Raw genomic sequence first — 22,799 nt, forward strand, 5'->3', positions numbered from 1 at the left:
CATATATTCGCCTGGGTCAAAGTTGGGTCTAAAAACATTATTTTGTCTCTTATAGCTAGTGACGGACCACCAGATTTGCTAAAGATGAATGAGTGATATAAAAGAGAGATAAAACTCTTTTTACCATCACATTTTGTAAAAAAAAAAAAAACATGTTATAATGGTTTAAATTATTTTCTTGTTTAGTCACACACACACTACAGATCCAGTGAATAGAGATTAGTTGGGGTAAGATGGGTTGTTCCTATCTACCACACTCCCACGCAGGGCCATCGCCAGAACATACAGGATGGGGCGGGGGGGGGGGGGGATTTCATTTTCATAGGGGGTCACACTTTTTTATGATCTGAGAAACAGACATTCACCCGTATTTATTCTAATTAAAACAGACTACGTTCAAAACACCAAAACACAAGACAATCATGTTCTATTCATTGATTCAAATACTTTTCCATATGATCGACTTCTGAATGAATGAATTAAGTCTACACAAGGTTTACATGCTGTTTTGGGATGTTTTTAAGTAGTTTAAATATAATTATGTTTAGTTACGTTTTGTGTATTAACTGAATATGAATTTTCTGATTGACATTTCTGAAGATGTTTGATGATTGATGTGTTTCTGGATAAGTTTTACCATTGTTAAGATAACTAAGGTTAAGTGAATTTCGTTCAGGTTCTTATGATGAGTCAATTTGTGTGTGTGTGTGTGTGTGTGTGTGTGTGTGTGTGTGTGTGTGTGTGTGTGTGTGTGTGTGTGTGTGTGTGTGTGTGTGTGTGTGTGTGTTAGGGGGGTACACTGCCCCCTAACGCCCCCCTTGGAGACGGGTGTGCCCCCACGCTCGCGCGCATACAGTATGTTATTTCCAGGTAGTATTTGAAATGAATTTTCGGCTGATTCAGTGCCTACTCAGTCCATCCCACGCCGTAAACCCGCCTCAGACGTTTCATGCAATATTCCATGATGATAGAGAGGTTAAGGGTGATTTTTCTCCACTCAGGCAACCCTTCCCCATTCACTTATACTTCTTATTTCTCGTGCGCTCGGACATTTCAGCCGGAGCCGCTGGGACCCGTACCACGAGACGCGCGCTATAATATCTACAGACATGTTGGAACACACGAGCCTAAGAGACTTATCTCGGATTTTACTGCCATTATTGTGCTTTTTCCATCAAATGCCTGGTAAGTAAGGCTTGGAGAGCTATTCAAGACCTTAGAGGACTTCAGTAATTTATGATTTGTATTTTTATTTGTATTATTATGCTTGTTATGAATTCATTATAATTATATTCATTTCTACAAATCCTCATTTAACCTTCATTTTAACATCCTTCTACTGCCTTTCATATCGTTTATTCATTTATGATTTTATTTTATCATTTGTGTTTATTTTATTTATTTTTTAATTTTAATTTTTTGATGATGATTATGATATATTTTTTCATGTGTTTTTTCACATTATTTATCATGTCAACGATGATTTTATTATTATTATTATTATTATTATTATTATTATTATTATTATTATTATTATTATTATTTGATGTTAGAAGGTTATATACTCCACTTGTTTTGCATAGAAACTATCACAGAAAAAGTTTCATTAACTCCTACTGTTTACATGAATGAGTGAATGAACACCTAATATACAGTAAACTTCTACAGTCTTCTTTTATATTCAGATCATTTATATCCAGATTATTATTGAGTTATACTGAAGGTAAACTTTTTTTTTTTTTTTTTACACAGTGTTAGTGTGCACAGTTCACAAGTAATGCTGGTATTAATACAACACTGTACACTCATGTAGGTCAGCCTGGAAAATCTGATATTTTACTGTTTGTAGATCAGGGATAGAAGATAACTTCTGTTTTCTTGAGTCTGTGTTACAGGACAGCAGGGTGTTTCATCAATTTCTGTCTCTCTGTCCAATTTCTTACACAAATTACTTCAGTTAAATTCTATTGTATTTGTATAGCACTTTTAACAATGGACATTGTCTCAAAGCAGCTTTACAGAACATAATACAAAAAGTTTAATATTATTAATAGAATTTTTAAAAAAAAATCAAGATTGATATAAGACTTATTTTCTTTTTAGTTTGCATTTATCCCCAATCTTTTTGCAGCAGTTTTTAGATTAAAAAAAAAAAAAGTGCAGTATCCAGGTCATATTACACACAAAAGCAATACTGTGGGACATCAACAGAATATTCCTTATGTTACCAAGGGAGGGCGCCACTTCATTACTGACTGAATTGATTGACTTGACTAATTGGTGCCGGCTGCTGTGTTCCTCCAGTACATGTGTCTAAAACCATAACAATGTTTTATTTTTTTCCAGGTGCTGAAAACCATATACAGATTGATCCATCAAGCCTTGTGGTACGATACGGGAGTCCTGCATCTGCGAATTGTAGCACGAATGTCAAACATTATGGCATGGGCTTTGAAGCAAGTCAGGGAGAAATACCCATAAACGTTAATGTCCAACACATTACCTGGAGAGTGGCGCAACTTCACCGGTGGGAAATAGAGCCAGAATGTTACATAAACCTTCTAAACAACCCAGTGCCAATTAAGAAGGGTGTCACAGTTACTGTATACAGTGAGTTTTTTAAATATGAAATTTCTTTACAATATCTTAGACAGATAACGTAGAAATGTGTGTGTGTGTGTGTGTGTGTGTGTGTGTGTGTGTGTGTGTGTGTGTGTGTGTGTGTGTGTGTGTGTGTGTAATTACATGTAAGTTAATTTATATCTTATCTGTATTGCTCCAAATCTTGTGCTTTATAATTAACATGTATTCCGAATGTTTTCTGTTTTAAAGAGTTTTTCTCTCTCAACAGAGCCTCCAGATCAAGTGACCCTCAGCACAGAGAGTCACATAATGACTGAAGGCAGGAAGTACAATCTAAGTTGTGAAGTCCTGAATGTTGCTCCTGTTTATCTCCTCTCTGTGAGCTGGTACAAAGGAGACGTGTTAATAAATCAGGAGGACTTTTCTCATGGGAACAAAACCAAAATACCAGTTAATAAAACTGTGACACTTCAGATTTCTCCAAACAGAAGTGATGATGGTGTTCAGTACAGTTGTGAGGCAGAGCTGAAATTGGGCCCAGAAGGACCTCAACCTCCTCCTAAAATGAAATCAGATTTTCTCAATATTCCAGTGCACTGTGAGTTAGTATTCACTCATTAAAACTTAACATCACATCATCATGAATAATAATAGTGCTTTTATAGGAAAATAATCAATGATGGGAGTGATGCAGCCCGATGCAAAGCAGCGTTAATTCTACCACCACACAGTAATTACTCCTCTTAATGGAATTCACAATTTTTGTATTGAAAAATGACACATCATACTTTTAATGTGTGGAGTTACATTAATTTCGTAGAACATTCTCTAAACAACATAGTTCTCATTATTTCACAAGTCATGGCCTAATGGTTAGAGAGTCTCACTCTCAACCCCAAGTCTCGGGCCGGCCACGACTGAGGTGCCCTTGAGCAAGGCACCGAACCCCCCCAACTGCTCCCCGGGCACCGCAGAATAAATGGCTGCCCACTGCTCCGGGTGTGTGTTCATGGTGTGTGTGTGTGTGTGTTCACTGCTCTGTGTGTGCACTTTGGATGGGTTAAACGCAGAGAACAAATTCTGAGTATGGGTCACCGTACTTAGCCATATGTCACGTCACTTTTCAGTTCAACCAGAAATAATGCAGCTTTTAACCAGGATACCTACAAAGTCCTCTGTCCATTTATAATCAGAGAAATGTTGTTCAGTGAGTCTAAGTTTTAATAAATTTAGACAAATAATCAATTCAGCCTAGCAAATTGATCCAGTTCGCTAACTAGCAAGTGATGGTAACTAAGAATAAAATGGTAGCTGACTTATCCCAAATAAATATAACTAGCAAGTTAAGTGCAATAACACTGATTGCTGCTATTATCATCGTTATTTATCTTCCCAACCACTCAAACGTGTGTTTGTTTAATTGATCCAGGAACTAGTAGCAAGCTGCATTTATGAACTCGTTAGATATGAACTTTGATACATATACTTTATAGATACTATATTTATTCGTCTATGAAATAGCAGAAGACTAACAGCTAATAGTTTAAGTACTTGTGTTCTTGATTATCCACTAGACGGACCTGAGTTTTCAAACTGTCCTGGCGTTGTGGATCTGAAAGAGGGAATGAATCTGATAGGCATCTGTGACGTCACAGGAAATCCAAATCCGCGGTTATCCTGGCAGAAAGATGGGCTTACCATTGACCCTGCCAAACCACTTAACAGAACCTCAGCTGGAATGTACAACATCATCATCAATGGGGATATTCTGAAGAGCCTGATGGTGAATGTGATTTGTAAGTCAATTTTTATGTTTAAGATTTGTGTCAAGAAGCAATTACAGCATATGGTATGTAAGGAATTAAACACTTGTATTTGATGTTATAGGAAAATAATCACTGCTGTTGTGATATGATAATTGGGGCAGTGGTGGATTAAACAGTTAAGGCTGTGGGTTGTTGAAAGGAGGATCAGGGTACAAACGCCAACACTGCCAAGCTGCAACTGTTGGGCCCCTGAGCCTTCTCTACTCCAGGGGCCCTGTATCATGGTTGACCCTGTGTTCTGACCCAAAAATTCAAAGTTGGGATATGTGAAGAAAGAATGTCACTGTGCTGTAAAGTATATCTGACAAAATAAAGCCTTTTGTTCTATTTTATGTGGCCTGGTGCATCTCATAGGTAATTATTTTCAAGCAACAGCATATACTGAAGGTTTTTATTCCCCTTACATCAGAGCAATCTTCCAACACTTATAGTATCTTATTAATTTAGAACAACACATGCTTTTAATCAGTTTCAAATGACACTTTATATCAGTAAAAGTTAGTTCTTGCTACCGCTTAACAGCAATATAACAGCTATTTAAAGCTATTCCCTGACTTTATATCAACATTAATAACAAAAATAAAGAATAAAAAACAGAAAGCATGTACATCTTTGGGCTTTTTTGTGAAGATTCATGGCTTATAATACCAATGAAGTCCATTTCAGTCCACAACACTATGAAATGCTGAACAGTTAAAGGGGGTGAATATTACTCAATCTGCGTTTTATTTTTTTTCTGTTTGCTACAGATGGACCCGAGCTTTCATGTGGACTCAATTATACAGTCCACGAGGGTGAAGAATTTGACCCTAAATGCTCGGTTGAAGGTTATCCATCATATAATATGTTGTGGGATATAAATGGATCTGTACATTTCCCACTAAGAATGTATAAGAGTGATGCGGGGCAATACAACCTAACAGTAAGCAACAACATGAACACCATCTCTCACCTAGTGGAAATCATTGTCTTGTGTAAGTATATGCTGTATTATATGCTATATTTGTTTTAGATATAAATATAAACATTTAGGAATGTAAACAGTAGGGGGGGCACGGTGGCTTAGTGGTTAGCACATTTGACTCACACCTCCAGGGTTGGGGGTTCGATTCCTGCCTCCACCTTGTGTGTGTGGAGTTTGCATGTTCTCCCCGTGCCTCGGGGGTTTCCTCCGGGTACACTGGTTTCCTCCGCCGGTCCAAAGACATGCATGGTTGGTTGATTGGCATCTCTGGAAAATTGTCCGTAGTGTATGAGTGTGTGTGCCCTGTGATGGGTTGGCACTCCGTCCAGTGTGTATCCTGCCTTGATGCCCGATGACGCCTGAGATAGGCACAGGCTCCCCGTGACCCGAGTAGTTCGGATAAGCGGTAGAACATAAATGAATGGATGAATGTAAACACTAAAATGAGAAAATTTGTGTTCATTTTCAGTATAGGCATAAATCTTTAATATATAATTAGCAACCTGAGTAAGATGGTAGGACATTAGTAACTGGATTTAAAGTAATATCATTGTGACATTCATCTTTTCTCAGATCCACCATCTATTACTTCAGAGCCGCATTCAAAAAATGTATCTATTGGTGAAGAGGTTGTGCTCAAGTGCGCTTCTAACGCCAAACCCCGGCCCAGATACGAATGGATCTACCATCATACATCTAATGTACAAATCACGGAACAAGATGGCGTGTCTCTGCTGCGCATAAACCATGCTGGAGGAGCCAACATTGGCACATACTTGTGTATCGCCTCCAATGATCTGGGAGAACAGAGAAAGGAGGTCAGAGTTCATGTTGAAGGTAAAATTCCTGATAAACCTGAAAAAAAAATTTTTTTTTATTTTGTCCAAGAAATTATACCAGGTGCATAAACCTGTTGTATTATTTTTATAACAGCACTTCACCAGCAATTGGAGAAATGTAATGTTGTGAAAATGTCTATCTATCTATCTATCTATCTATCTATCTATCTATCTATCTATCTATCTATCTATCTATCTATCTATCTATCTGTCTGGCTGGCTGGCTGTCTGGCTGGCTGTCTGGCTGGCTGTCTGGCTCGCTGTCTGGCTCTGGCTAACTTAGAGATAAGCAGTGGGGGAAAATAGTTCTGGAAATGTGTGTCAGATAGGAAGCTTGCTAGACATACATACATACATTTAGTGTGTGTGTGTGTGTGTGTGTGTGTGTGTGTGTGTGTGTGTGTGTGTGTGTGTGTGTGTGTGTGTGTGTACACACGTATATACATAGAAAAACACATAAATAATAAATGTATGTACGTATATACGTAAAACTAGATAGTGACATCAGTCACGTGCATATGGTGCAAGTCAAAAGTGAAAAAGGTTTCAAATTCTTATTTATTAACATTATGTATTCGCTAATAGGTAAACATTAACGTGTATCTGTCAGTTATATTATTCTTTTTATTCATTTTTCTTATCCGGGATCCTTTTTATTAATCGACGCCAAAACGGGGGGATGGAGAGATCTTTCTTTTGTCAGGGTTGCCAGTGGACCTGTAGCGGTAAAAACCGTATCGTGTAAAAACCTGGCACAACCTGGCAACCCGGTGTACGGTCATAGTTTTGAAGCGAATTCAGGGTGGATTTCCTTACACAAACCTCACTCTCTCGGCTCGGATACGTTGTTTAGTGTCTCAGCAATTCTACCAGCATTGAAAATTACAGCTAGAGAAAGAGGGTAAAAGTTGAAATGGTGACTGTGTTCAGGGAGCGGATCTACATATGGATCATTTTGTATCTGCTGACGCTGCGCTCTGAACTTAACGGTGGGAAACTTTATTTATTTCCATTTCTCTACCGCTTGGATGTATCTGTAAAAGTTTGTCCAAACTCTGTGTGAAGGTTTGTTTGTGAGATATTTCTAAACGCTAACTTTGATACGTATTAGGTGTCAAATTCTGTTAAAAAAATACATTTCACGAAGACAGAAGTTTACACTCTTATAGACACAAAAGTACTAAAGTTTAGGGGTTTTTTCTCTCCTTGTCCCTGGACTGGTACCAGAAAAAAATACAAGTTTTCGACCATTAGTATGTAAATATGACCTGGAAAAGTGAATATAGTGTCATTTTGAAATGCTTTAACATGCTTAATTGTACCTAATTGGATTTAAAAACAAAGACCAAACAGTTGCAAAGCTTTTTTTCTAAACACACACCTAGTTCTAATCTCAACAGTAAACAGTGTCGTTAAGCACAGATCTTTAATTTAACTGCTGTGGAAAAATTCTGCCAAATAAGAAAAAAAAACATTATTTTTGTTTCTAAAAGCTAAAAAAATCAGTTATCTTTAGACTAACTGTTGTCATAGTTTTAGTGTTTGTGTGTATACCTTGTGTGTGTACACACACACACACACACACACACACACACACACACACACTAATCTTGAATTTTGCATTATATTAATCTTTATATTATTCTTTATAATAACCTTTTGTTAAGCACAAAAGCGCTATACAAATAATTTTGAATTGACACACACACACACACATGTATATATACACAAATATACACAAAGCACATACACCAACAAACACCACACACGTGTGTGTATATATATTTATTTATTTGTGTATCAATTCAATTCAAGTTTATTTGTATAGCACTTTTAACAATGGACATTGTCTCAAAGCACCTTTACAGAACATAAATATAAAAGAAAATGTTATTATAAAGATTAATATAATACAAAATTCAAGATTAATATTAGATATATTTCAATATGTTTATTTATCCCCAATGAGCAAGTCTGAGGTGACTGTGGTGAGGAACCTCATCCTCATATGCGTGACACTGGAGGGTGTGATTACAAATATACGGTCTGATAAATGTTGTATTGATGAGGAGATTGTTGTCCTCAAAGACCACATGGAGTTGGTATCTTCTCTTTAGTACTTTAGTATAGCAGAGTCAAACTGGAGCTGGTAAATTTCTAGTTGTCTCAGGATCCTCACAGAGTTGGTGCAGATGTTGCTTTATCATACTCTCCATATGTTTTATCATTAGAATACAGCTTTCCATTTATTATACAGGACACACTACAGGGGCCGCTGTGCATAAATGATTATGATTGTGGTAACAGAAATGTCTTCTTATCTACGGTCAAAATACCACGACATATTCATTTAAAAAAAAAAACAACAACAACACAGCCTTCTTTGTTCTCAAGAGCTTCAGGCAAAGCAACCTGAGCCTCTGAAGCAGAGCCGTAATGAAGTATTGCCTCAGATATATCAGTATTTCCAGCCAACTGCGACATTGACACTCCTGGACACATTCCACAACAGACAAGGGAAGGTTTTGTAGATTTACTTTTCATAGGTTACCAGATAACACTTTGCTTTAGTTTGCACTTATAAAAATAATTCAAGGTATGTTATTGAACTTCAAGGACGTTCCTTGTACCTTTAAAGTACATCGCAGTCACCTTCTTAGTAAACAATAAATGATTTAATTGACGTGACATATGGCTAAGTACAGTGACCCATACACAGAATTCGTTCTCTGCATTTAACCCATCCAAAGTGCAAACACACAGCAGTAAACACACACACCATGAACACACACTCGGAGCAGTGGGCAGCCATTTATGCTGTGGCGCCCGGGGAGCAGTTGGGGAGTTCGGCGCCTTGCTCAAGGGCACCTCAGTCGTGGCCGGGACTCGAACCCACAACCTTAGGATTACGAGTCAGACTCTCTAACCATTAGGCCATGACTTGCCCAAAATTTACAAATTTACAGAGTACACAGTATTTGACCATTGGTACCACTAGTACTGCAGTAACTAATTCATATTTAATGATTAATACTTATAGCCTGGATGGTGAGACACCATTAGGTTTAGGAAGAGTAAAGTTCGTACCTTTATTTCTAAGAGTGTTGAAATAGTTGATAGAATTGTTTCTTTCGTGGTTAACACGGGCGAAGAAAATGGTTTTGTATGTCTTAAATGTATTTATTTATTTTTTTGTAAAGGTATGACAGTGTTTTTATGTTTGTGTTGTTGATGATCTTTTTTGCATAGGAGTAGAAAATAAAACATAGTTGTGTCCCATATGACAGTCTAAACTTAGAAGGGTCTCCAATGGAGGCCTTATGATTTTTTACTAAGCTCAATGAACAAGTCATTTCCCAGTCAAAGGCAAATGACGTGAAATGTATATAATGTAACGCCACTACTTTTCCTCTGATTTTTTGAATGTTGAGAAATAGAACGTACAATGTAGACTAATTTAAAAAACATCTGTAAGACGTTTCATCCACCAGAGTGCTGTCGGCTATTTTGATAAAAATATTTTCTCATTCTTTCTCATTCTTGAACGAGGGAGCTGTGGTGCATTTCTTTTTGGTGGAATTTTCAATGTGAACACACGACTCACACTATTTATACTACGAAACGTTGTAGAATAGCATATGCAATTTTGGACACACACCGTGTCATAGTGGTAGAGGCATTGTCCATCCGTCCATCCATCCGTCCATCCAACCATCCAAGACTCTTTAACACAGTATTTTCAAGAAATAGTGAATTTTTGTGCCGTGTATATGAAATGATCCCTGTAACCAGCAAACAAACTAATTTGATTTTGAATTGATCCAGACTGCAATAGTAATTTCTGGATTACATATTCTTCAGTAGTATTAAATATATAAAATATTAAGTATATTTTAAAGCCAACTAAATTAGTTTGATGGCAGATAAACTTTTTTGTGGCAAAGGCCTCTACATCAGCTCCATTGCCTCTGAGCCCTACATGTTATTTTGTAACATCACAAAGTTGATAGAAATTTGATGTGGTTCTGAAACATTTAATATATTATTTAATATATATATATATATTTTTACCCAACTTGTCAAGAGTGACCCTCGATTCTGCTTTAGAAGATATCCTTTAGAAAGGGTCAAAGGTTTTTGTTTGATCATTGCAACGCTTTCAATACAAATGGTGCATTTTTATGTCAGTCTTTGCATACAGTATACTGTATCTGGTAGAACGAATAGTGGCTTTTAATGGTGTCATGTTTGTTGTGATCCGTTTATAGTATATGGGAGTTTTCTTTTCGGCATACAACACGTCTACTGCACGGCTCGTATAGAACGAGAACCTTGGTAAAGAATGTATTTCAGACTAGGAAATTGTTCTAAAATATAATAGTTTATAAAGACTACTGAGTGCATGTTTGTTTGTGTTAGCCTGAGCAGTGCCATATTCCATCTACTAATACAAAGGAAGCTCGTATGTTTCCTGATTTGATTTCCTTCCTGAAATGCTTTATCACTGAGCTCATATTCTGTGTGTGTTTACTATTATACAAATAATAGTAAATAGAAAGGGGGAAAAAAATCAGTAGGTTTCAGTATATAACAGATTTCTTTCATTTTTTTGTCCTTTTTTATTATGCAGGTGCCGAGCAAGAATGTCCACTTCACTTCAGCTCGCACCATGTGCTGGTGGAGTATGGTGAAACTGTGAACGTGAAATGTCTATCATCTGTATCTAATGCAACACTGAAATGGAAATTAAACCACATAGAAGTTAATAATGACACCTTGGTAATTGACTCTGCTTCGAATGACATGGACTGGATCCTTAAAGCAACGTGCTACGGAAATTTTGTGGGACTTGATGGTTGTAGTAAAGATTTAGACATTACCATTTATAGTAAGTTTGGTTTCTCAGATTTCAGTTTATGTCGTTGATTACTTTTTAGAACAACTTGCATCTCATCATTCACTGTTTATTTTTATTTTTTTCCCAGAATATCCAGAAAAGGTGTCCATTAGCATCCAAAATCACACCGGGCCAATGATCGAAGGCAATAACTATACGCTCCAGTGTGACATACAAAACACTGGTCCTCTACAACTCCTCACTGTGTACTGGAACGACGAAAAAGTTAGGAGGGGAAATGAAGATTTTAACAAGCAAAAGAATCCAGCTAATAGAAGTACGACACTCACGATCTCATCGAGCAGATACGATACATCGTACAGATGTTCAGCAGAGCTGAGACTGGGAGAAAAACCCCCTCGTAGAATCGAATCAGATACTCTCTTCGTTGAAGTTCACTGTAAGTGACAGTTAAAAAAAATGAAATAAATTCAGGAAGTACGCTTAGATGATTTATTTACACCATGACATTCATATGCAACTCCGTTCATGGTGTTGTTTTCTTTGCTTTCTTTTTGTTCCATATAGACAAACCGACTATATGGAAAAATATACCACAAACGGTCCCCGTGTTTTACGGCTATTCGGAGAAGCTCTATTGTAACGCCAGCGGATATCCAAAACCCATGATCAGATGGGCCTTCAACAACGAAACATTCATTGGTGAAAACCTGTCGTTAACCAGGGAAGGAAACTATACCTGCATTGCAGTCAATTCTGTTGGGAATGACACCAAAGTGATCACTGTGGTCATAGAAGGTAAAAATACTCTTTATTATAACCTTTACCATTCAACATTAAAATATTTCTCTCTGTATGTGCTTGACTTTACAGGTTATTGTTTACTAATTGAATTCTGAAGAACATGCAGCCAGTAAGAACCCAGTAACAAAGAATAGGCCAGTTTACACTATTGTTTTTTAATTTGTATTAGTCATAGACTTTTCCAAATGTTCACTGAGACACTATTCCATGGAAAGCCCGATTTCTGAGTTACTAGACTGTGAGCTCGGACTAATTAAAGGGCTACAGTGTCTAAGCATTTGATGAGATATACCGCTTCAAGATATCAGCAATATATCACTCATATTATGCTGGAATTTGTAGTTAATGTATGTCTTTATTATGACAATATTTGTGTAATATGACTTTAAAACACATCCAGGAAAGAACCCATATAGTACACACACATATTTAGTTTACACTGTTTACATTCTAATGGCATCTCCGGCAGATTGTTTGCTAATAGGCGAGACACAGAGATCATAGTAGGGCTGGGCGATATGGCTGAAAACTGTATCACGATATCAGTTTCATATCGGACGAATTCGATAAATAATGATATTTTTTATGACAATTTTTAAAATAAGGACCAGGAGAAAAATATGTTACATTTAAACGTTTTTATTTTAAACTTAACCTTCCTCTGATCATAATCCCCTCAGTTATTAAGACAGAAATGTCAACAACCAGGAAAAGTCAAATAATTATAATGTAAACATAAGTCTAAAGTCACAATAGACACTTAACAAATATCTATTAACATTTAAGGTGCAAAATGAAAGAAATTGTAAGAAATGCTTAATAAAGTGTAATAAAATAGTGCAAAGTGGGGGACGACGGTCTTGCATAATTTGCAGATGACTTTGGTCTGACTACGGTCAGACTTATCCAAAAAACTGCCGTACCAGCGCGCTGACATTTCCTCTTTTATTTACGGCTCATTTTCTGTTTATCAGTCGCCGGTTTCTGATGAGGAATCCAGCAGACCAGCACGAGACAACAATATGGCGCAACCAAACTTGATACTGTTACATGATTGGCTGTTAGCGTGTCACACCCTACATTGCTAGGTTACCAGAGAGCGAGTGCCGTTGTTAATGCAACCTCTGTTTTCTTTTGACGAAGAATAAAAAATATCGAACGTTTTATCGGACACATTTTTCATTTTATATCGATCACGTGTCTATCGCGATACATATCGTTATCGTTTTATCGCCCAGCCCTAGATCATAGTCATGTGTTACCCACGTAAACATCACCCCAAAAAAGAAGGCTATGAATTTAGCAGCATGAAAGGATTTGTAGCTTGTGAGAACTTAACGATTTCTCACCATGAAGCGATTTACTGTAAATTAGCCAGATCTGAGATATTGGGTTGTACAGTTATCACACCACAGACACATCAGCAAATCCAACCTTCTATTTCAGCAGAATATAATTTAAGTCCATTACACCATGTACACCCAGTTGAAAAGATCATACATCGGGCTGTAAACCTTGTGATACTGTTCTGACACGACAAAACGACAGAATATTGTTCTATGCTATGCTATACAGGTATACTTTTATCAGCTGCATAATGGGTGTGAAATTACGCTGCATTTAAGCCTTGTTTTTTGTCTCGGTGGCATGTAGTGTCAGCAATATGGACAAATATGAGTCTATCACTACACACGGAGGCATGTTGTTGCTGATAAAAATGTTGTTTTAATTGCATTTAACAAAAATCAAGTACTTTATTAACAAAAGAGTCAGTGATGATACCTGCAAAGTGTCTTGTGACGTAATTTATCAGAGTAATGATGTTATTATGATATAAATTGGAGGATATTGAGAGCTTGGTGGATCCAGTTAGAGAGGATGAGAATTATAATGATTATATGTATTAATGTTTACCTTGTACTTTATTACCAGTGTATATACATTGCAATCCCCCTTTCTCCCTCCTTCATGTTTATTCATGATGGACTTAAATAATTTTATTGTCATTCTAAAGAGGGATGTTTAGTCCAAAGCACACTGACCAAGATACAACGTAGATCAATTCTATCTAAAATAGTCAACTCTTCTGTTTTTTTTTGTTTGTTTGTTTATTTTTTTCCTTCTTTTTTTTTTTTTTTTTTGGTGTGTTTCCCAACACAGAGGACTACCTGCCCCTGATTGCAGGTTTTGTTGCACTCGTGGTGGTGATCATCTCAGGCATCTTCGTCACCATCTACACCATCTACTACAAAAACACCAAGATGGGTCACTACACTGTGGAGGGAGCCAAGCCGAAGGCTCAAAATGGCGACGTGGCACAGAACGGCAAAAACAGCACGATTCCCATGAAGAAAATCCCGGTGTAGGGATGCGCTTTGGGTTATTTCGCTTTCTGTTATACAGACTACTGCCACGCAGTTGTGGATCAGTTATGGTGATCTTGAGAGTAGAGTGAGGTTAACCTGCGATAACGGATACCTACCGGAGCTCTAGTTCGGGTCCGTGCACCTTCTAACATTCAGAGTCCTCTACCATTTCATCTGCCATACATATCAAGACTCCAGTCTCATTTTTTAATTCATATCATCTCTTACACCATGAGAGATCTTGTTCTGTGTCAGAGGAGCCAATTTTATTTAAACTACTGTTAGCTCTGTCAGTAATAAAAAACTACTGCGGGTTTTGATGCCAGTATCTAGTAAACATAGTCTTCTATTCAGAGACTTTTATTTTGCTATTCGTCATGTACTATGTGCTCTGAAATAGCAAGTGAACTGTGTACCATGCACTAACTTTAATGCAATCATGAATGCTTGTGAGGTTCTTTTATACCTCTTATTCAACCCAGTGCCTTAGAAAACACTGAAAAAAAAGTATATTTATTCTCACAAACTGTACATTATAACATTTTGTTGATGTATATACATATGTGAAATATCATTTCAATCCTGAATGTCCTGAACAAAATTGCACTCTGGCCTAATTTCTCATGCACCAACGATGGAAGGAAATTCCTCATTACTGACTGATTAAACAGGGGGAAAAGAAAAAAAGCTAAAGGCCAGACAATGTCCCTAACAGTTTCCCTCCTGCCTTTGTATTAACATACTCAGCGTACACTGTGTGCATTTTTATGTGCAAAAAATCTGTTGCCTTCTTTCTCCAGCACTGTTTAATTCTTTTTAATTCTATCTGTATATATCATGCTTTTTTTTGTTGTTGTTTTTTTGTTTGTTTGTTTCGGTGCTTTTATTGAGAGATTAAACTTCAGTCTTTTTATATTAAAATTGCAGCAATGCTCATTTCTGTTTGTTTGCAAATTCACTTTCATTTGTGCTTCTAACGGAAAAGACATCCGTCAGTCATATTGAACGGTTTTATATGAAAAATGACAAGAAATTGTAGATTTGTATAGAAAAATGAAAAGAATAGCCACATAGGCCAGTTATTAAATAATAAAACTTTCTGTTAGGTCAGATTAGGGCTGGGCGAGATGATGTAATATCAAAACCGTAATAAATTACGTCACAAATCACTTTTCTGGGATATCACAGGTATCATAAAACTTACAGAACCATACAACTCCACCTCCAGGGTTAGTATTTTAATTCAGTTATTTAACATCCTACCAGTTTTGTGTCTTTTTTGTCAGATTAAACATACATTTGTAGCTTAATCTTTTTTTTTCCAGTATGAAAAATGGCAAATCGTCCACCATTAGTTCAGGTAAGAATGGTGTTAGTGTTGTTTTATACCACAGTGCTGTTGATTTGTTGATTCTGATTGATCAGAAAGCGTTGATTTGATTAACTTACTGTAACAGCAGCTCCAACATCAAGACAATTCACACGTCGATACTAACGCTCCTATCAAACACCGTTTCCATAGAAACAGCTGTATGCGCCGCATAATTCAGGACTAACAATAAGTTGATTTAAATGTGTTGATTAACAAAGGTCGATAGTTTGCAATGTCAGCACTTTGCGGTAATCATGGCTAAAACCTTGCCGCCTGTCTTAAACAAAACATTACTAAACAGCACTTAATGCATACATATAAACTGGTAAAAAGTAACGTGTAATATATAAAATATAAATATTATAAATAATGATACAGAATTTTTGAACTGCTTATGTAATGTAATAATAATAATAATAATAATAATAATAATAATAATAATAATAATAGTAAAAGCTTCAGGATGTGTTATGGCTTTGTGGTTAGCACATTTGGTTTGTACCTCCAGGTTTGGGGGTTTGTTTCCTGTTTTGGTGTGCATATTCTTCATGTGCTTCACAATTACCAATAGGTTTCCTGCCCCAGTCCAAATATATGTTGGCTGATTAGCATCTCATCCAGGATGTGCCTTACAGTATTTCATATTAGATAGCTGATATTTTCTACAGTCCAGAGTAATGGAGAGAGTGGGAAAGAGGTAAAGAAGCGAGTGTAGGCAGGTTGGAGTGGGTGGAGAAAAGTGTCAGGGGTTCTGTGTGATAAGAAAATATCAGCGAGAATCAAGGGGAAGGTGTACAGGACAGTGGTGAGACCGGCCATGCTGTATGGTTTAGAGACAGTGTCACTGAAGAAGAGACACGAGTCAGAGATAGAGGTAGCCGAGCTGAAGATGTTGAGGTTCTCTTTGGGAGTGACAAGATTGGACAGGATTAGGAACGAGTACATCAGAGGGACAGCTCATGTTGGACGTTTGGGGGACAAAGTTAGGGAGGCCAGATTAAGATGGCTTGGACATGTTCAGAGGAGGGAGAGTGAGTATATTGGTAGGGGAATGTTGGACATGGAGCTGCCAGGCAGGAGGCAAAGAGGAAGGCCAAAGAGGAGGTATATGGATGTAATTAATGAGGATATGAAGCTAGTGGGTGCAAGTGTTGAGGATGCAGAAGATAGGGATAGGTGGAGAGAGATGATTCGCTGTCACGACCCCTGAAGGGAAAAGCCGAAAGAAGAAGAAGATAGCTGATATTTTCTGTAAGAACCATAATTGATTGAATATAGAGACCTAATTCTTCTGCCATAGGTAAACCGTAGTAAAACACTTTGGCAGGGTATGTCAATAAACTCCATTTAATACAATTGTTAAAGCTTATTTACTCAAATCTTTAGAATGACAACAATTCTCTTCCTAGATGCTCGTTGTGAGCTGGTGCTCAATCCTCCTGAACTGCTGGTGGAGTACGGAGCTTCAGCCTCAGTGGACTGTTCCACTGCCACTCCAAGCACCCATTTTAGCATGGGCTGGAAGGTGCCTCAGGGAGCAGTGCATGTGATGAAAGATGTCCAGATGATTACCTGGAAGGTGGAAACCCTCATGCACTGGGACATACAGCCTATTTGTTTTCTCAACCCATTGTCAACACAGTGTTCCGTGAAGCTCCCAGTAACTGTTTACAGTAAGAAGGTCTTTCTTACATCTATGTAGAGCTCAAATAACAGGTGGAAGATAAAAGCAAAATATACTACACGACCATCACACTCATATTTGGTTCTTCCCCAAAATCTGGCCATGTCAAGTCAAGACACAATTGTCTAAAATGTCTCTGTATTCCCGCCTCCCCCTTGTATGTGTGGAGTTTGCATGTTCTCCCGTGCCTCGGGGGTTTCCTCTGGGTACTCCGGTTTCCTCCCCCGGTCCAAAGACATGCATGGTAGGTTGATTGGCATCTCTGGAAAATTGTCCGTAGTATGTGAGTGTGTGTGTGAATGAGAGTGTGTGTGTACCCTGCGATGGGTTGGCACTCCGTCCAGGGTGTATCCTGCCTTGATGCTCGATGACGCCTGAGATAGGCACAGGCTCCCCGTGACCCGAGAAGTTGAAAATGAATGAATGAATGAATGTCTCTGTAGGTTGTAACTTTATATTTTCCCTTCAGTAGAACTAAAAGGCTCAAACACTGTCCCAGCATGACAATGCCTCTGTGTACAAAGCAAACACCTCCATAAAGACATGGTTTGAGAAGGTTGGAGTAGAAGAACTCGAGTGTCCTTCACAGAGCCCTGACTCTGACTCAACCCCACTGAACACCTTTGGGATGAACTGGAACACCGTTTGAACGCCCAGACCTCCTGACTCTTACATCATCAGTGTCTGATCTCACTGAAGCTCTTGTAGCTGAATGATCACTAATCCCCAAAGCCACACTCCAATATCTAGTGGAAAGCCTTCACAGAAGAGCGGAGCTTATTACTGTTGTGAAGGGGAATGAGATGTTCAACGTGCACATATAGGTGTGATGGTCATATAGTTACTTTAAGACACTTCTGCTATATGCAGTATATTTATAAGGTGTGGTGTTTAATATTTGTTTATATTTTATGGAACAAAAAAGAGAGAAAAAAGTACAAAAAAAAATAGCTCAACACTTCAAAAAGGAGAAAAAAATAAAAATATATAAAATAAATATGAAATACACACTTCAAATAGAAAAAAATAAATATGAAATACAGTGATTAAAATTTATTTTATTAAAATGAATAGAAATTATATCAACTGAAAAAATGGCAAAAAAAATAGGATTTAATTAATTAGAGAGTTTACTTTATATACACAGAAAGCATGTGATTGTTGGTATTATTGTGAGTTCAGCTGTTACTTCATGTAGTTGTGTAACATATTTACAACAAAAGCGTGTGTTTGAGACACAGTCTCTTTGTTGGATATGCAAACGAGGACGTCTTGCATTAGAAGGGAGCAATTTGACAAACAATCCATTCAGGACATTTCCACAATTTGCGAGTATATATCAAATATATATCATGACACAGAGGTTTCTCACAAGGTTTCTTTTATATATATATATATATATATATATATATATATATATATATATATATATATAAATATATATGACTTTCATGATTATTTTATTTCTGATTTCCGAGAACAATTTAAGTTAACACTGATAAGGAGAGGAAAATTGTAACAAAAAAAAGCAAACAGGAAAAGTAAAAAGCGAATTGTAAAAATATATATAAAATATAAATATAAATATAAATTGTATGAGAAATGTCACAACATTCTCTGTTCTATCTTCCAGTCATATAAGAGAGAAAGAAAAGCTCTATTTTGAAATCCACAAGTCCACAAGAAAAAAGAATTCACTCTCGATTAGACTCAAACGTTCTCTGTAAAAAAGACCAGCTGAGATCATTAGTTTTAATAGGAAATTGTGTTTTAGTCACAGTTGTATGACATCCATGTGGACATCAGGGTTATATATAACACAGTTTTAAAAAGATTGTTATAAGTAAGGAGGATTTTTAAGATGTTTTTCTCGCTCAACAGAGCTTCCAGACCGGGTGTCCATCAGCATCGTAGGTCACGAAGGGCCGATGATCGAAGGCAAACAGTATGAACTCCAGTGTGATGTTTACAACTTTGCTCCTGTTCACCTCCTCACTGTGAACTGGTACAAAGGACAACATCTAGTGGCAAAAACCTCATTTTCTGACTCCACCAAGACTCCGGTGAATCAGTCCACCAGATTCCACATGTCACTTAACAGAGATGACGATGGCGTTCGCTACAGGTGTGAGGCCGAGCTGAAACTGAGCAGGACGAGAGCTGGAGCTCAAACTCCTTTCGAAGTGGCATCACAGGTTCTTGGCCTTACTGTACATTGTACGTTTTTGCTTAAGCTCTTAACAACTCTTCAACCGCCATACAATCATTTAAAGCAACTTCGATAAAGAAATAATAATAATAATAATAACAGTAATTCTTCAGGAATTGTGAAGTACATCTCTGCTATCTTCAGACAGCCCACAGGTCAGCAGTGGAGTTGAGATCTTCAACGAGACAACTGAAGACATCGTATTGAACTGCACAGTGACGGCAAATCCTCCTCCGAGGTATACGTGGAACTCGACAAACCTGGGGAAGGAATTTAATATCGGACATCCAGTCCTCGTCTTATCGTCTCTAAGTTCAGGGAACTACACTTGCACGGCGTCGAACGGAATCGGCAGCGTCAGCAAACTGTTCATTGTTCAAGCCAAACCTAGAGGCGAGTAGAAAACCTTGTTCTGTGATGTTCATTTTCAGCAAAAGTTCTAAAAGTAAAGAAAAAAAATAACAGTCAAAAGTCAACAGAGATATTAATTATCCCAGAGATTATTACTCAATAGAAACTGATACAGTATGTAGTCACTTAAGAGTGTTTCATGTCTGGATCTGCTGACACATCATGAGAGTTCGTGTGAAGAATATAACAAGACCGGGCACGCTTTTATAAGAAAATATATCGATGAGACGCAGCATGAGGCAAAGCTGACCACGCTGAAGTTTTCAAATAACAATACCTTCTTAAAAAGTTCTCTATTCCTCTTACACCAAAATGTTTATATTTTGCTAAGAGAAACACTACTGTACATCATTTTTATGTATTAATTTACTGTCCATTAAATGAGTCAAACATTCTAACTGCGATAAATAGTCGTCTCTATTAACGGTCTCTCTTTTGACAGAAATGCAATTAAACGATAAGTAAATAAAAACAATAACCTATTAGAAATAGTGTACAAATTTCCAAGCTGATGTTATAGAAAGATGTTTCGAGCCAACAGAATCAAGTTCTCAGCAGTGCTAAGAGTAAATAATCTACGTCAGGGTTTTACAGGTTTAACAGCTTCATCTGCTGATGCAGTTTATGTGTTAAATCAGAAGACATTCATCACCCACATGGTCTGACTCATACTTTCTTCTGACTAATTTCTGCTTCAATGCCCGAGCTTATTTTAAGTCACTTTGCTTTATATTGCTTCGTATTTCACAACACAGAGGATTATATATCTAACTTTTCGACTGACTCCCAACAAACTGTAAAAAAAAAAAAAAAAAAAAAACAGCTTCTGATTCAGAATGTACCAAGAAAATTCTGTATTTCTTGAAAAAAAAAGTAATAATGCATATGGCTTTTCTGTGACAGGTGGAAATCGTACCACTTTTTGGGCGATCGTCGGACCCTTTGTCGGACTGGCTGTGGTGATGATCGTTGGCTACGTGTTGGTCAAAATGAGGACTAGCAAGAAATGAGTCTTCACAGATGATTTGAGAAAAAAAAAGTCAGCGATTACACACACAGGAAGATCACCTGAATTCACCACTTCAAAGACAATCATTCGACACGGTTGCGTTTAATTCAACACCGGTGGCTTCATCGTGTGAGTAAGCACCATTGTGCCGGATGGAAAAGCTACACTTACAGAAAGAAGATCCATCTAAAAACCTCAAAGGCTTTGTAGTTTTACAAAATACTTTGGGAAAATACTTTTAAGAAGATCCGATTATCTTTTCAAGATCACTTGTTTAAAGAGTGTACTGTATGGGCAGGCAGATCCATATCTCCATGTTTTTACTGTGAATGTGCCTCAGGCGGCCTTGGAGACGGCAGTACTTGAGCCGAGCGTTTGCCCTGTTTTTTTTTCTTCTTTCTTTCTTTCTTTTTTCTTTTTTTTTCTTTAACGATTATTTTTATTCTGCAATACTCGATTTTATTTATCTTGTATTGAAGTCATTATTTATTAGATGTGTATTATTATCTAATGTGTCTTGTCTGGTTTCAGTCTTGTTTAACCAAAGTTGCTGTAGGTGTGTAAATATAACCAGTCAGTTTGATTCACTTTATCTCAATTTCTAGTTTTCGTGTTCTGTTAATCAAACGTTATTAACTCTAAACACTATCGAATCAAATCATTTCAGTACTGAATGATTGTAATTATGATTCTCGACTTCTCTCAGAAGTACTTTTGTTCTGATCAGGTGGGAATTTATCCTGCGGTTCTTTATACGTTCGTTTCTATACGTTTATAGCGAGTGATTCACTTCTTCTTAGGTCTGTGCTGCTGAGCCTGTTCATAACACCTCATTTAGTGAAACTCTTCCAATGTATTTAACATACTGTCATTTTTTTTTAGTGTATTGTATTTAGAAGTAAAGTAACCTTCTATTTAACTGTGGATCTTTTCCATATGCTTTATTTAATCCAAATCTTACCTAAATAACTAATGTGCAGAAGAACGTACTTTTTTATTCAAGTACGCCTTCCACAAGGGTCACTTTATAGCGTACACAAATTTACTGACTGTAGCTCGGTACGCGCTAAGCCTGTCGTTCAGCAGATATTATTTGGGAGATTCTAGCATAGCAATGAGACTGAAATGATAATGTGTGTTGCAGGTAGTTTATCAGACATACCTACCTTGTTGCTCATTTGTTTCATTTCCCCTGGGGACTGCTGCACCCTTATTTTCTTGGAGGTGACATTGAAGTTTTCCAAATCCCAGCAAGGCACACTTTAAGATGTGAATCTTAATATGTGAAAGATGTGAATACTTCTGAAACGTACTTGATCTTTTTGTTTTTCATGTATTTTATGGTTTTAGCTGTTCATCGTAGGTCGGTAATTTGTTTGTTGTGCACTAGATAGCAATACATCATCACAGCATTGCATTAAAGTATTAAACATGATCACAATGCAAAAGGAAAGAAAAGAATTTTTGTCTTGTATTTTTTTAATCTTTTAGAGTTAGAAAATTGGTTACTCAGTTTATTTGAAATATTCTGCTAAATAAAATACTGTTATTGTTTTGTTTTTAAAGAATCTCTGTGTTATTTTTATTTGTGTTGTGGAACAAACGTCACTCGAGGGATTATAGCACATTCTTGTCTGATTTAAGTTTAAAACTCGCTCCCAAAAGGAGGCAAAATAGACTTGTTATCTTTAGCAAGCCACCCACTGACACATATTTAGAAGATGGAAGGAAACTGGAGCAAACTCACACAGAAGGTCTCCTAAGGCCATTGCTCGTTTAGTGCTAATGAGTACATGCAAGTTACTCTGACCAACACACACACACACACACACACACACACACACACACACACACACACACACACACACACACAC

The 22,799-nt window shown here is 37.1% G+C and overlaps 1 protein-coding gene across 1 annotated transcript; it reads left to right on the top strand.

The window, feature by feature from the left end:
- The first annotated feature begins 939 nt into the window (after positions 1-939).
- On the top strand, positions 940-22,493 carry LOC113648067 (hemicentin-1). The gene is made up of 13 exons (XM_027155097.2): positions 940-1,185; positions 2,347-2,610; positions 2,852-3,181; positions 4,158-4,379; positions 5,159-5,383; positions 5,947-6,210; positions 10,843-11,100; positions 11,198-11,509; positions 11,638-11,868; positions 17,022-17,285; positions 19,178-19,513; positions 19,650-19,898; positions 20,820-22,493. The coding sequence occupies exons 1-13, from the start codon at positions 1,110-1,112 to the stop codon at positions 20,924-20,926; spliced, it is 3,138 nt and encodes a 1,045-aa protein (XP_027010898.2). The 5' UTR covers positions 940-1,109; the 3' UTR covers positions 20,927-22,493.
- The last annotated feature ends 306 nt before the right edge of the window (positions 22,494-22,799 follow it).

This window comes from Tachysurus fulvidraco, chromosome 24 (genome assembly GCF_022655615.1).
Source record: "Tachysurus fulvidraco isolate hzauxx_2018 chromosome 24, HZAU_PFXX_2.0, whole genome shotgun sequence".
In the NCBI taxonomy this organism is placed as follows: Eukaryota; Metazoa; Chordata; class Actinopteri; order Siluriformes; family Bagridae; genus Tachysurus; species Tachysurus fulvidraco.

Bases quoted from the DNA above. Each gene is read 5' to 3' on its own strand.
- LOC113648067 (XM_027155097.2), top strand. From the start codon at position 1,110: ATGTTGGAACACACGAGCCTAAGAGACTTATCTCGGATTTTACTGCCA. The intron at 2,611-2,851 runs GTGAGTTTTTTA...CTCTCTCAACAG, and splicing joins TGTCACAGTTACTGTATACA to AGCCTCCAGATCAAGTGACC. The intron at 11,101-11,197 runs GTAAGTTTGGTT...TTTTTTTCCCAG, and splicing joins TTTAGACATTACCATTTATA to AATATCCAGAAAAGGTGTCC.